This window comes from Lynx rufus, unplaced genomic scaffold, assembly GCF_022079265.1.
Source record: "Lynx rufus isolate CCGP_SWC_20201006 ecotype Redwood Valley unplaced genomic scaffold, mLynRuf1.p SCAF_2, whole genome shotgun sequence".
NCBI lineage: Eukaryota > Metazoa > Chordata > Mammalia > Carnivora > Felidae > Lynx > Lynx rufus.
The window spans coordinates 28,602,160-28,617,186 of NW_025814834.1; the positions used below are offsets into that span (position 1 = coordinate 28,602,160).

Here is a 15,027-nt window from a genome sequence, read left to right on the forward strand (position 1 = left end):
GGAAGGAAAGGAAATCTTTCCCGAGAAGAGGACACCGCTGCCCGCGCGGTCGCACCCTTGGGTGCTCACTCCAGCCGCGCTTTCCAAGGGCCAGCAGCCTAGGTCAGTGGCTTTCACGTCAAACACAGGTGTCGTATCGTCAGGTGCACCAACGTGGGCACTGGAAGGAGGGAGACTAGAGCCTTGGGACTGCAGCAACGCCCGGGACCGGGTGTGGGGTCAATCGCGCGCCCCTCGGCTTCCCTGCGCCCCCGGAGCCCGTTTTACTATGGAGGCCCAGGCGCCGCGTGCGGACTCTGAGTTCGCGCTCTAGTTGACATGGGCTTTGTCACTTTTCCTACTCTGTTGCCACCAAGCGGTGATGACGCCGCTTCGGTCCTCACTTTGGTGACGCGAGGACAAATGGGTGACCGCGTATACTTCGGAGCAAACTTTCTCCTACACCTGCTAACTGGCCACCTTTAACAGGAAAAACAGGAGAGCACACAAACTAGAAAAAAACCAAAACCAAACCACGCAAATACACACATGCACACATACACACACAGTGCGCGCGCGCTTGCGCAGGGGTGAGAACGAGCTCACAGGAAGGTGGAACCAGCGCAAGACCTTAGCGCCAGGTTGGTGGTCTCCCTCTCACCGGCCGCCAGAGCACCCCGCGCCTTCTCCGCGCACCTACCCGCGGCTCCACACCTCGCTGCCTTCGCCCACGCTGCCCTCGGCGGCCGGGAAACCGATTTGGTGGTCTGAATACTTTGGGGACCCACCGGAGGGAGGCCTGATGCCCTCTCCCCCAGCGTCCTCCTCCAGGGCGCGGCCAGCACACCTGCGACGCCGCGCGCCCCAGCGCTCGGGAAACACCTGTCTGGGGGAGGTGGGACCGGAAACGCGTGTCCCCCGGCGCGCGCCGCCCACCCCCGCCGCCTGCCGCGCTGCAGGCGCCCGGCGGTCTCTCGGGTCCGGGCCCTTTAAGGCGGGTGGTTGCGGCAGCCGCGCTCGGGGCGGGGCAAACAATGCGCGCCACGCGGGGCCGGATCCGCAGCGGTAAGTAGGGGCGAGGCCCGCCTCGGGCTGGGCTGTGTCACTGCACTCCCGGTGTAGGACCCGTCCCACGTGGCTGGGGGTGCCGAAGGGCCCAGTGGACCGGCTGCCCGACCCCCACTTCTACCGGTTCCCGGAGCCCTGGGGCCCGCCGGAAGCGAGTGCGTACCTGTCGGCCCTTAGGAGGGGGCGGGGGGGGGCGGGTTCGGGGGACTCGGGGCAGGCCTCCGAGCCGCGGACGCCCGAGTCCACCCCGGACCCGGGCTCTCGCTCTCCCCGCCGGCGACTCGGAATCCGCCAGTGTGTTTCACTTCCAGTCTCGGCGAGCTGGAGCTGCGTCGACCGTGTATATCCAGCTGGTGTCAAAAAGCCGGATAATCAAACCGTTAACACCCAGTCCAAGTGCTGGTTCGGGTCCTCGGCGGTAACTAGTGAACGCACTGAATTTAGAGGGGGTGGAGGGAACACCTAAGCAAAACAGCAGGAACTACCCTACCGGCCGCAGCGGGCGGTAGCTGCAGTCTGCGTGGGCCTGGCCAGTTTAGAAAGAGCCGCGTTCTCTGCGGCCCTGGGCTGTCAGCGCCGCTCCGCTTCAAACGCGGCTGGGTTCGGAATTCACCCAGTGGTGACAGCAGAGTGCGTAGGGCATCCTGCAGGAGTTGCACGGTCTTGGGTTCTTGTGCCCAAAGACACCTTTTAGCATGGATTCCGGACTAAATTTCTCTCCCCAGAAGGGGAAGAGCCATGCAAAAAGAATTAGACAAAGGTTCCCCCCACCTGTGTTTCTTCTTTTGAACATGTAAAACGACCTTAAAAAAAACATTTGGAGCGATTTAAAAGAGAATGAGTATTTCTGGCCCTAGCGTCACGCGAGATTCTTTTGCCCAACAGCTTTGAGGGAGCAGAGAGCTGGATGCAGGTGACATGGCCCTGGTGCCCTACGAGGAGACAGCGGTAATGGGCTTGCAGAAATTCCACAAACCTCTTGCCACCTTCTCCTTTGCGAACCACACGATCCGGATCCGGCAGGACTGGAGACAGCTGGGAGTCGCCGCGGTGGTTTGGGACGCGGTAAGTAAGACCCTGGGGCCTCTGACCACAATTGATTTTAAGACTGGCTTTCTTCTTCCTTTTTTTTTTTTTTTTTTAAATAACAGATTTATTGAGATATAATTTATATACCATACATTTCACCTGTTTATACAATTCTGTGATTTTTTTTAAAAAAGTAAATTCACTGAGAGGTGTAACCATCACCATGGTCTATTTTAAAAACATTTTCATCCCCCAGCCCCTCCAAAAATACTTATACCCATTGGAATCTCTTACTTCCCTGCTCCCTCCCCCAACCCCAAAAGATTGCATTTTGAGGGTGAATAAAGGAAAGCTGAGGGAAAGTAAATTACTTGCCAGTAATATACCCAACAGGAAAGAGGGAGGGAGAGCTGGAAGGAAGGCAGGAAGCCCCTAACTGCTTTGGACTCTCATTAAGTTAATTTTTCACTTAAGTTTCATTTTGAAAATATTGCACAAAGAATACTGTAAAAAGTGGGAGAGCCCAAAGTGAAGATCACATGTTTTCCTGAAGTTTTCCGTAGTTGTAATGGTCACAAAATTATACTATTAGTTGCTTTGTTTTACTTCTTCCTCTCACAGCACTGTTCTGTCAGCTTTTGTGACAGTGACTTGCCCTTAAGCAGCTCGCAGTGGGAACTCATTTAATGTTGGATAAATGATAGATGTAATTTTGTGGTCTTAACATTGCGTTAGGGATGCTAGAGAAACATTCAGGTGTAAACATCTCAATGTATTGTAGCCTCTTCTAGGAATCTAGTCCAAGGTGATTACATGGAAAGTATTCCCAGAACGACTAATAGGGCACATAATAGTGAGGAATGGGTGAGCCTTTTGAATGCTCACCAAGAAGAGGAATTGTTACTTATGCTACTAGTATGTGGCTGTGAAAGACAAATTCTGTTTAAAAATTATGTTAACAACATACAATGCTTTTTAAAAAAAATGTTTATTTTAGAGAGAGAGAGGGAGACAGGATCTGTGCTGACAGCACAGAGCTGAATGCGGGGCGTGAACCCGTGAACCGAACCATGAGATCATGACCTGAGCCAAAGTTGGACGCTTAACCGACTGAGCCACCCAGGCGCTCCTACAATGCTTTTATAGAATTGTATGCAAATGCTAACTCATGCATCAGGTGTCCAAAACTTTGGCCCAAACTTCCTTTCCCATGCCTGATAATATGTGGTGAGGGCCCCCAGTGATGCAGGACAACACGAGAGAAGCACGCAGCTCCAGGAGCCCCGGGTGGGAGCCACTCTGCCTCTTCCTTTGGGTGACATCGTGGCCTTGCTGCCTTGAACTTGGGGGTTAGGAACTGGACATTCCTTTAAGCAAAATCACAGAGACTGTTCATGTAAGCTCCACCAGGGTCGTTTTGTAAAGTTTAAGTGACACAGTAAGAAATGAAACTTCCCAGAATGAGCAGCACCCTATGTTGTGTGGGCAGCGTCATCCACCCCTGCTGTCCCCAGGAGGGACCTCGGTGGGGCCTAGGCTGCGTCCGCTCTAGGGTCATCTCCCAGCAGCAGCCGAGTTTCTGTGTGTGTTGTTGGACTGCAACCTTGCAGTGGGAGAGAGGGTGTGATGTCTTCCTGCCAGTGTAAAGCCTGTCCGAAACCCTTGGGGTCCTCCGGCACTCGTTGACACGCAACGCTGTGTTTTGACTCAGGCCGTCGTTCTCTCCGCGTATCTGGAGATGGGAGCTGTGGAGCTGAGGGGCCGCCGTGCGGTGGAGCTGGGGGCCGGCACCGGGCTGGTGGGCATAGTGGCTGCCCTGCTGGGTGAGTGCCGTATGCTGGCTCCCTCCTTTGCGAGTGGAGCTCATTGACAGGTGTGTTTGCTGCTTCCCTGACACAGACCCAGACCGGTTTTTCCCTTACTGGATGTTCTGTCCCCTGTACTTATGAGTCACCTGCTGGTGTCTTTAACTCCAGTAAGCCTCGTTTCTTCTCTCTCTCTCTCTCTCTCTCTCGCTCTCGCTCTTTCTCTCATCCTGTTATTTATACTTCCCATGAAAGACTGCTTTGCCCCCTTTGGTTGGTTGTTTGTTTGTTTGTTTTTTGTTTAAGCAAACACGTTTATTTGGGCATTTAGAATTGCAATTCAGGAGACAATTGGGTTGTCTGAATTAGGTCCCTGATCCTTTCAGTTTTATGCCAACAGTATGATCAGAAGGCAGTTTTCAGTTCAAAGAAAATTGTCGTATTCATGTACATAGTTTTTTACACTTTAGGGGCCTTCTTGTACTCTGTTGGATTTAACCCTGTGCGAGGCAGGTAGAACAGATAGTCTCATTCATTGCTGAGGAAACTTTGCTGGTTCGTCTCTTCTGAGAAGGGTCGGCCCTGCTGTAGTTTGTACTGACATCTTATATTTAAAAATTCTCTTCGCGGTATACAGTTCTGAATTGGTATCGAGGTTTGTCCTTTTTTTTTGTTTGGTATACAGATATTAATTTAGGCCTACAGTATTTTTAAGCTTTGTTTTTATTTTGTTATTTATTGTTGACTCCTTTCTTCAGCTTCTGGCTCATGCCGTTCAAGCCACCTAGTGGGTAGACCAGCCTCTAAGATACAATATATAACATTCATCACTTCAACATCGTCACCCAGTGCTCTTGTCAAAATGCAGCTTCTGCTTCTGTAGGTTGGGGTCAGGCCTGAGAACCTGCATATCTAACAAGCTCCCAGGGGATGATGATGCAGACGCTGTTGGTACTCAGACCACACTTTGGTGGTGAGGAGCTAGAATTCCATTCCATTGTGGACAGGTGCTCGAGGACCCACTTAAGCCCCTCCTTTATTGTGTCCTCTTTCCGGTAACTTATTTCTTTTTTTAGTATTCTTTTCTGTGTTTAGATCTAGCCTTCCAAAATGTGGTGGGGAACATGGGCAGCGTGGTAGTTAACGGTGTGTAAATGGATCTAGGTCTCCATCCAACACCACGGCACCTTCAGGTACTGATGAGGCCCTCGCTCGTACACTGCCTTTTGTTCTCCTCAGGTTAGCCTTACGGCATTCCTGTGGGTGTTAGGTTTCATTTTTTTATTTTGTTTTACTTTATTTTATTATTTACTTTATTATGTTATGTTATTTTTACAGAAAGAGAGCAAGTGTGCGTATGAGCATGGGAGGGGCAGAGAGAGAGAGGGAGAGAGAGAGAGAGAGAGAGAGAGAGAGAGAGAGAGAATTTCAAGCAGGTTCCATGCCCATCGAGGAGCCCAACTCCGTTCCATCTCACAACCGCGAGATCATGACCTGAGCTGAAATCCAGAGTACGATGCTTAAACTGACTGATGCACCCAGGCGCCCCACACTTAAAAATTTTTCATTTTGCCGGTGAAACTGGGGTTCTGGGAGGTTAAGTCACTTTGTGGAGTCCTTTGAGGACTCAAACCAGGTGCATCAGACACTTACTGTCTTTCCTTGACACTAAGTTTGCTGATGTGGGAGGAGTTAACTGGAAGGGAAATGAGGTTTCTTCTGTTTCCTCTGGACAAGCGGGTCTTCATGCAGAGCTGCGTCGGCTGGTGCAGAGACTTGCTAGTTGGCAAAGTGCATAGGTTTAGAGTTATACTTGGTTTTGACACCTTTTCTAACTCTTACTAGCTGTGTGACCTTGGGCAAGTTGCTTAATCTCTCCACTTCAGTTTCCCTATAAAATGGGGATAATAATCAGTTCCTGCCACATTGAGGATCCAATGAGATCATGCACAGAAGTCAGCTCCTTGACTAGCGCAAAGTAAATGCTCAATAAATGTTAATTGCTCCTCTGAGTATATCTGTTTGTGATCTAGAAATGCGGATCTGTGAGGTTGGGTAAAACAGGATGATGAGGTTCTTTAAAGACTAGCACAGAGTGGGGGACTAGGTAGTTGTCGCCCCACAAGACGATCGGCTTTGGGAGTGGGCTGGGACAGAACAGCACAGTGTTCTCTCGTGACTGGGGGGAGGTGCGCTTCCTGGCCTAGCTTCACCGCCCCCTTTTTCAATCCTTTCCTGCCGCGGAGCAGAATTCACTGCTGCCTTATTTCTTCTCCCCACAGCCCTTGGTATACTTGCCACGTTGTCCCGGCCTTTCTTACAAGCCCGTGTTTCTTGTGTCTGTCTCTCCTGGCAGGCTGAAGCTCCTGAGGCTTGGGACTGTGTCTCATCCTGTGTGTCCTTGGCCCCAGCCAGACCCCACTTGCCATGCGGTAGATACTCAAATAGTTCTGGAATAAGAGTTGGGCAAACTGGAAAATCATGAAAAGTAATGTTTCTCTTACAAAAGTGATGTAACTCTTTTCAAAAATAGCCCTAGAAATTGAATAAAGGGGGAAAAAGCCTAAAACATTCTAGTTATTCATGACTCTGCAACATAAGTACTGTTAGCATTTTGGTTTATTTCCTTCCATTCTTTTGCTTCCACTTGTTTTTTTTTTTTAATTTTTTTTTTTAATATTTATTTACTTTTGAGAGAGACAGAGACAGAATGCGAGTGGGTTAGGGGCAGAGAGAGAGGGGGACACAGATCTGAAGCAGGATCCAGGCTCTAAGCTGTCAGCACAGAGCCCGACGCGGGGCTCGAACTCACGAGCTGTGAGATCCTGACCTGAGCTGAAGTCGGACGCTCCACCCACTGAGCCCCCCAGGCGCCTCTCCACTTGTATATTTAATCACAGTTGTAATCATGGTTATAGAGGTGTGTGTATGTGTGTGTATGCACCTATGTATGTACGTACACATATGTGTGTCCCATTTCATGTTCTGTCGTGCGCATCTCTCTGCACTCCTTTGTGATTTGCACACCCGTTATTGTTGTGACTGCAAAGTATAAGGCATTGCTTTTTAGGGTGAGACCTGAGGGTAAGAAAAAGTTACTCTCTTTAGAATGGAGGCAGCGAGAACGAGAATAGGTGGTGATTTTGAACGTGTCAGAGGTTGATTGTTCTCCTTTTTAAAAAAGTATTTTCATTTTTCGTAACCCGAATCATTTATTCCCAAATTCAGGGAACACCCACCATATGCCAGGCCTGGGTTTAGGTGCTGAGGCTTCCGGTCTTCTCAGGAAGCTTCCATTCTAATTCTGATGGGGAGGAAGGAGAAGACAGATTCTATTAAAAAGCCAGGGAAAAAAACCCGGTAAGTTCTATGCAGAACTTGAATAATGGGTGATGAGATTTTCCTATTAAAAGAAAAAAACAGCTTTTAATTACTGGGCAGTTCCCACATTCTGTCTATTTAGTCTGTCCTTCTCACTGTGCCCCCCTGCCTGGTGGGTAGGTCTACTTCGAGCTCTCTTCCCCTCGGGAAATGAAGGCTTAACAGAGGTTAGGTAACTTGCACAAGGTCACAACACTCCTGGATTGTGGAGTTAGAATTGGAATGCTGTTCTGACTCACACCCTCGTCCTTAGTTTGAAAATCTCTTTATACTGTGTGGAAAGTATTCTTAGAAAAAATCATCCCATTTTAAAGATAGGGTTCTGTAAGTTGGGGTGGGGTCAGGGAATGTGGTTTTCTTTTTTTTTTTAATTAAAAAAAATTTTTTTTTCTTTTTGGTGTTTATTTTTGAGAGAGAGAGCACAAGCAAGGGAGGGACAGAGAGAGGGAGACAGAATGTGAAGCAGGCACCAGGCTCCGAGCTGTCAGCACAGAGCTCAATGTGGGGCTCGAACCCACAAACCATGAGATCGTGACCTGAGCTGAAGTCGGACCCTTAAACACTTAACTGACTGAGCCACCCAGGCCCCTGGGAATCTGGGTTTTAAAGGCTTCTGAGGTGATTTGATGCTCAACCAAGTCTGGGGAAGAGTCTTAAAATATGCTCAGGAAGAAGTTGTCTTAGTTTTCTGTACTTGTAGTGTAAATCTCCACTGAGCTTTCCACTTGTGTGTATGTTTCACTGAAGGCTGGGCATCTCTACCTGCCTGTTTCTCAGCGCCTCAAACAGTATGTGTGTTTAAACTTGAACTCTTCTTCCCTTTGCAAACTCGACCTTTTGTTCTCTTGAGTTAGTGTGGCCATCCAAGTACGCACTCAGGCCCACCCCTTGACCCGCGCCCCATAGCCTCCCCACCCCCATACCCCCCCACCCCCCCCCCGCCAGCCCCGCCAGCCCCACTGACCCATCTTCTAAGGATTTCTTGATGCCAGTTCTCCCTTTGCGTTGCCCCCGCCCGGCTGGAGCTCTCAGCATCTGTCTCCTCCGTGAGGCCCTGCAGGTCCCCACCACCTGACCTCTCTGCCTCTGCTTTGTCTTCTCAGAGCCACTTCCCAGTAGACTGAAGTGGCCCATCCATGATGCAGAAGTGCTGGGGTGGTCGGTACTTAAACACCACTTTGCCTCCCCACGGCCGAACACCCCTGAGGCTCTCACCTCATTCTGACAGACTGTCAGGCTCGCTTTGCAGATCCGCGCACTGTTTTCGGTTCCAGGGACTCACACGCTGCTTCTGGTCCGTCCCTTCTGCCTCGGATGCCCTTTCTTCACCCTTTCCCCTGGTTAGTGCCACGTCTTTCCAGTGTAAGCTCAGATTTCCGTTCCTTCCAAATCCTCTCTTTGACCTCTGGCCCTCTCGGAGAATTCCTCCCTTGTGAAACTTGCCTGGAACCCCAGGTTACCATATTTTACTCCCCACAGTGTATCACAGTTGTGTTTCTGGGTCTCTCCCTCATGAGGCTGAGCTCCTAGAGGCCGAGCATCTTCTTGCTCGTCTCTGTGTCTCTAGTACATAGCACGTGTTCAAATGTTCCAATAAGGTGTTGCTCACAGAAGTGCAAATGGGAAGTGATGGTAAGCGTTTGCGTGTTCTCGGTCCATTACCAAGTGAGAGGCCACGGGGTGTGTGGTGCCGGGTCCCTGCCCATTAGTCCTCATGAAGTCAGCCTTGCCTCGGAGGGCACCACCTGCCTGAACACCTTGTGAACCTCCCTGGGGCGGGGGGGGGGGCATTTCCTCCCGTCTTCAGTCGTGGGGGCTCTGCCCTTCCCCGCTTCTCCTGTAGGCTAACCTCCAGGCGAAGGGCGGTCCTCTGCTTGTTCCAGGCCTGTGACTGTGCAGCCGAATGTGGCTGCAGGCAACACAACAGCTGCCCGGTCTCTCTTCACCTTGAGGATCCAGGAATGTTGAGGGGGGGAGGGGAAAGTGGGGGGGGGGGCAGTGGATGCTACTGTGCTTCCTCTCCTACTCTTCTAGCGTCCTCCCACCCTCTTCCTCCATCCACCCTCCCAGCCAGAGACGCGTCTTCTCATTTCACTGAGGAGACTGATGCGGTCAGAAGAGAACTTCTGTACCTCCCTCACTGCCTCCAGCCCTGCTGTGCCCCACAGTGTCTGCCTTTGCTCCTGATGTGCTTGCAGCCAGCCCCCCCCCCCCCCCTTCCACGCACACACTGTCTGTTTTCTTCCCTCTTTCTGCCTGGCCCTTCCCATAAGCCTGCAAACTGGCTGGCTCCCATCTAAAAACAGAAAACAACAACAAAATGTTTTTGAGAGAGAGAGAGGTGCAAGTGAGTGAGGGGCAGAGAGAGAAAGGGAGAGAGAGAGAGGGAGAGAAGCAGGGCTCGAGCTCACCCGAAGTGGGGCTTAAGCTCACCCAATGTGGGACTTGAACTCAGGAGCCATGAGCTGAAGTCAGATGCTTAAGGACTGGGCCACCCAGGTACCCAAAACAAAAAGTTTTGACAATGTCTAACAGAAATGTATTTTCTGTAGCGGGAAATGTGTAAGATGGACCTGGGATATCTTGTCCCACCAGATAGCAAGGAGGCTAACAAGGACGACATGGCGTTGTGTCAAAAGTCTGCCGGCAGTGTTTGAACATCAATATTGATAATGGCACTGGATCCAAATATATCAAATATGTTTAATCCGTGAGTTGATGATACAACAACAGAATAAACCCCATCAGTCATCTCTGGAGGCTGCTTTGGAGTCCAGTTCATAAAAGGGGAGGGAGGAGCAAAATTTATCCTGCCTTTCCTATTCAGTTCCTATACAAAATGAGTAACAAACTATAATCGAAAGAAACTATCCTTTATAGAAATTTCTCAACAAACAAATGCAAAAGGAATGTAGTGAATTAAAGATCTGGGCATTGGGTATTCATGCCTGTTCACGTCACAAAAGTACAGCTTACCAGGTACTACATACCCCTTGATGAAGAACATATCACCACCTCTGAAATAGCCTTGCTCAAAAAAGTCAAATTTACGGGAGATACAGAGGAGAGAGGAACAGACTAAACTATATAAAATGGCACGGTCGGTGAAATCCAGATTGTGGGAAACTACAGGACAGATGATTTGTTTCTTCCCCAAACTGAAAGGGGAAACAAAAGATTGTAGGGAAACTGATAGATTAAAAGACACTTAAGACGTCCCTGTGCTCCTCTCCGTAAACAAACACCCAAAAGGAAACCACAGGCAGGGCTGCCGTGTTCAGGGACGGACGTCTGGGAGACGAAACGTGAGTGGGTGGTAAGGAAGAGCTTCCCGGCAGAGTCAGGGTTGGCTGCTCTTGGGTGGGCGTATTTGGGAGCTGGCCCCGGGGTGGGTGCGTGGCGTGGTTACAGCAAGGGGCACACCACCAGCCTCCTTCACCTGGGTCACTGTGGGGGCCTCGTCACAAGGCCCCTTGCTTCCGGCCTGGCCCTACTGCTAGAAAGTCTGTTAAAGCCTAACCTCACTGGCGCTTCCGCTCAGCACTCTCCATTAGCTTCTCCTCTCGGAAAAAGCCAAAGCCTTTCTGAAACCTGACGTGTGCGGCCCTCGGTGGTCTGCCTCCTGCTTATTACTCCTTTGGCCTCATCTTCTGCTTTGTCCCTCCTGCACTCGTTCCTACCATTCTGGCTGCCCTGGCCTGCCCACCGCGGGCCTGTGTACCTGCTCTTCTGCCTGCTGGGGATACTGCCCCTCCTGCGATGCACTTTGCCCAAGTCACTGTCTCGGTGAGGCCTTCCCTTATTGTTCAGTCTGCAATGTCCCACCCGCTTTCCTTACCTCTGGACATCTGTCTCTCTTTCCTGCTTTATTGTTGCCCTAGTGAGTGAGTATCTCCAACTAACGTACTGGTCATTCTGATTTCAAAAACACCTCTTATTGCCTGTCTCTTCACTTGAAACTAAGCTCTGAGGTAGGGGTTTTTGTCCCATGGTCGACAGCAGCCACTTGGATATTTATGCAGTTGATAGAGGAGTGGCCAAGTCGCATCAAGGTCCTACCGAAACTCCTGGAACACCTAGCAGATTAGAAGTAGCCTCAGAACCTCAGAAACCCTCCGAGGCAGGCATCGGGAAGGTCTACGTGCAAGAAGTATTCAAATGAACACCAAGGTGATCTACAAAAGACTAGATCACTACAGTATTGCCAGCAAATACAGACCGTTGTTATGAAATCCAGACATAAATTTCTAAGTCAAACCAGGAAAAGGCTGTCTGTGAGCTTGACTTTCGGGGGAGACGGGAAGTGACTCTGCGTTCTTCTCGTTGAGGCAGCGCGCTGCTCGGCCAGAATGGTCAACGCGGTAGGTGCGTGCTTGTAAAGTCCAACAACCGGAGCACCTTTGTCAGGGTCACACGGAGCACTGTAAACGTCAGATTGAATTCCACCAGCTGCCGCTGAGGGGGTGCTTGCCGTATCCGGTGTGGAACCCCGTGGGGGCGTGACCCACGAAGGTCACAAACTACAGAAGGCACGGAAGCGAGAATCTTATGAAAGAATGTAAATTACGTTAAATTTCAGAAGTTACAAAGTCAGAACTGAACAGGATTATGCATACGGTTCCTGCAGCACAGATGAGGTACTTCAGGGCCGGCCTTAGCTAGTCGCTTCATTGCTGTCAGGGTGACTACAGTTCGGTCTTCTCCCAGCCGTATTGGTTCACGGCAAACATTTAGTTCATGGTAAACAACTCGTGAGAAACGTTAATGAAATACTGCCTCCTTTGCCGTATGCATGCAGGAACTCAGCATTTAGTAAACGTGATCTCACGTTTTTAACCTACGGTACTTTAGTACAATCTAGGAATTTCTAAGTTTAACCACTTTTCAAAATATATATGTGTACATACATACATATATGTATATAACTTACGTGTATATATATACATGTGTGTGTGTGTGTGTGTGTGTGTGTGTGTGTGTGTGTATATATATAACTTAAATACATACAGGTTGGCTGCTTCCTAACAGCATAAGGAGACGTGGACTGGGATTTCTTAATAGCCAATTAATCGCTCCTTGACTCTTTTTAAAGCTTAGACCTGAGAAAGTAGCCTTTCCCTGTTTTTGGTATCTTGTCTTTATAATCATTTGCTCCTAGATTTTTCTTTTGTGGATTCCATTTTACCTTCAGGTCTGACTCGAAGATCATAAGCTAATGAATAAAATGTAGTGGTAGATACCTGTGGGAGGTGGGCCAGTTCCACCTGCAGAATCCAGAAGCTTCAGTGTAGGGTCGCTGGGGGGCTGTGCACTTCAGAGGCACAACTTAGCAAACAGATGTGTCAGAGGGGCAAATCCAAAGTTCACTTTTACCAGTAAGTGGTGCAGAGGAGCTGCTGGTCATTTTCTGATCGTTTGCAGCCATCCCTGAAGGACATGAGCTTCTGGATTTCGGGTGGAATATTAGAGACACTCCCCCCCCACCCCCCACTTGACTTGACACCCCTACCTGTTAGTTGTATTGATGTGCACATGACTCTCTCTCTCTGTCCCACATTCTAGGTGCTCATGTGACTATCACGGATCGAAAAGTAGCATTAGAATTTCTTAAATCAAATGTTCAAGCCAACTTACCTCCCCATATCCAACCCAAAGCTGTTGTTAAGGAGCTGACTTGGGGACAAAATTTGGGGAGTTATTCACCTGGAGAATTTGACCTGATACTTGGAGCTGATATCATATATTTAGAAGAAACATTCACAGATCTTCTTCAGACTTTGGAACATCTCTGTAGCAACCGCTCCGTGATTCTTTTAGCTTGCCGAATTCGCTATGAACGGGATAACGACTTCTTGGCGATGCTGGAGAGGCAGTTTACTGTGACTAAGGTTCACTACGATCCTGACAAAGACGTACATATTTACAAAGCACAGAAGAGAAACCAGAGGGAGGACTTCTAGTTGGCTGTAATTTTTAGGAATGTTGTTATTGAGCATGTCGGTGAAGGTCTTAGCCTGGGAATTGAACCACATTTGATGAAATGGCTCCTGAACAAAAAGCCTAACCAACCAAAGGTTCCCAAGGGACAAAGCACATGTGCCGTTTGAAAACAAAGTGGCACTTTGTCCCACTGCTGTGACTTCATAGTCCTATTTTACTCTGAAAAGTCCAACTAGCGTTAAAGGAATGTATGAGATAGCTGTATCCCATACTGCCCCCTCTTGGTAAACAATTTTCACTGGTGATACAATGAAGGGCTCGTATAAAAGGGCCTTCAAAGCAGTGAGCTTGTTTCGGTGAGGCTAACCCATGCAAATTCTATTAAATACATTCTGAGATACATGTTTAGCCCAGTTTTCTAATTTTCTGAATATAAAGCCAGAGGCTTAATGTATATTCCCTGAGCTGTTGATGCTCTTGAAATCTTTTGTCTGCCCCATTTAGGTTTTAAGCATTACTTTTGGTTACTTGAGATTAGGATGTGAGTTCCCTGAGGTCTCATTTCATGCTTTTTGGCTTCATTTCCGATTTAGGCATACAAACAAATGAAGTAAAAGTAAAAGTAGAGTTACGTCTTGAAACCACCATGTGCTGCGCCTGGGATGTCGTCTTCAATGGCTGTAGTTTTCCCCTGGCACTCCCCTTTCTCAGATGTTGTGTTTGTATTTCTTTCCTAGGCTTTCCCCTCCTTCGTATAATGCATAAGATGACGTTGAAAACAGTTCGAAATCTCACCCCTTCATGGGAGGAGCTCCCCGAGAAGCTCCTTCCACGTTGTGCTTGTAATTGCTTATTCCATGTCTGGATTCCCCAGAAGATGGGGAGCTTCTGGGGACCAGGACTGGTGCCTCCTCCAGGGCTGCGTCCCAGCAGCCAGTGTCTCAGGGCCAAATATTCACTGAATGAAAAACTGCATTCCATTTAGAGGGTACTGGTATTTGGGTTAAATGACTGCTACATTGTTTTATGATTATCTTTGACAGACTTTATGAATGAAGTCTCTCTCTCTCTCTCTCACACACACCCCCCCTTTTTTTTAAGCCATGTAAAAGCTTGACAGTTTAAACAAATTCAGATGACAAGAATTAAAATCTCAGTATGGTTGAGGGTACTGGAGATAGATCTCTGTAAATCATCGGAAACAAGACCTCCTTCCTCTTAACCTTTTAATGACTACCTTGGATGTGAAAATACCCAATACATTATTTTCTACATATATTTTAGACGTTTTACTTTTAATAAAGATGAATTATGAATTAAACGTTCTGAGCATTCTGTGGCGTACAGGTTCAACACAATTTTGATAAATGCACGTGACATAGAAATATCCATAGTCCAGCAAATCCGTAAAACGCCAATACTGTGCTATGAACATGGAAGGTCTTTTAAAACAAGTAAAACACAAGCCCTGCAGTATCAACACTGTAATGAAATGAAAGGCTGGTCCCCCACTCAGGTATGTTCTTCGAAATGAGTATTTTAATTGGGGTTCAGCTCCTTTAATATCCCTGACTTTGCAGAACAGACATTAAAGTGGTTTTGGGTGGGGATGGAAAACTTCAAGATGTCTGGGTGCTCTACCGAGTGAACGAAGCATTAATTGGTGGTGTTGCATGTTCATAAAACATTGAGGGTCAGAAAAGGTTGAAGGTAATTTTTTTCTTAATAGATGTCAATAAAAGGCAAGAAAAATTCAACAGGAATAATTTGGTGTTTAAGTGAAAAATCAAATGATTTTTTTTGTGTGTGTGTGTTTGGGTTTAAA

The 15,027-nt window shown here is 48.4% G+C and overlaps 1 protein-coding gene across 4 annotated transcripts; it reads left to right on the forward strand.

Annotated features, from left to right (window-relative positions):
• The first annotated feature begins 580 nt into the window (after window positions 1-580).
• METTL21A (methyltransferase 21A, HSPA lysine) lies at window positions 581-14,438 on the forward strand. Of its 4 annotated transcripts, none has more exons than XM_047084751.1 (4): window positions 581-620; window positions 1,933-2,112; window positions 3,788-3,899; window positions 12,825-14,438. In XM_047084751.1, the coding sequence occupies exons 2-4, from the start codon at window positions 1,966-1,968 to the stop codon at window positions 13,220-13,222; spliced, it is 657 nt and encodes a 218-aa protein (XP_046940707.1). In that variant the 5' UTR covers window positions 581-620; window positions 1,933-1,965; the 3' UTR covers window positions 13,223-14,438. The 4 variants fall into 4 exon arrangements, with proteins under 4 accessions (XP_046940707.1, XP_046940705.1, XP_046940704.1 ...); XM_047084749.1 differs by lacking the exon at window positions 581-620 and adding an exon at window positions 968-1,044; XM_047084748.1 differs by lacking the exon at window positions 581-620 and adding an exon at window positions 1,063-1,202.
• Window positions 14,439-15,027: the final 589 nt, after the last annotated feature.

Excerpts from the sequence above, each read along its gene's own strand:
- METTL21A (XM_047084751.1), top strand. The coding sequence starts at position 1,966 with ATGGCCCTGGTGCCCTACGAGGAGACAGCGGTAATGGGCTTGCAGAAA. Across the intron at positions 2,113-3,787 it reads CCGCGGTGGTTTGGGACGCG|GCCGTCGTTCTCTCCGCGTA; the intron begins GTAAGTAAGACC and ends GTTTTGACTCAG. Across the intron at positions 3,900-12,824 it reads CATAGTGGCTGCCCTGCTGG|GTGCTCATGTGACTATCACG; the intron begins GTGAGTGCCGTA and ends CCCACATTCTAG.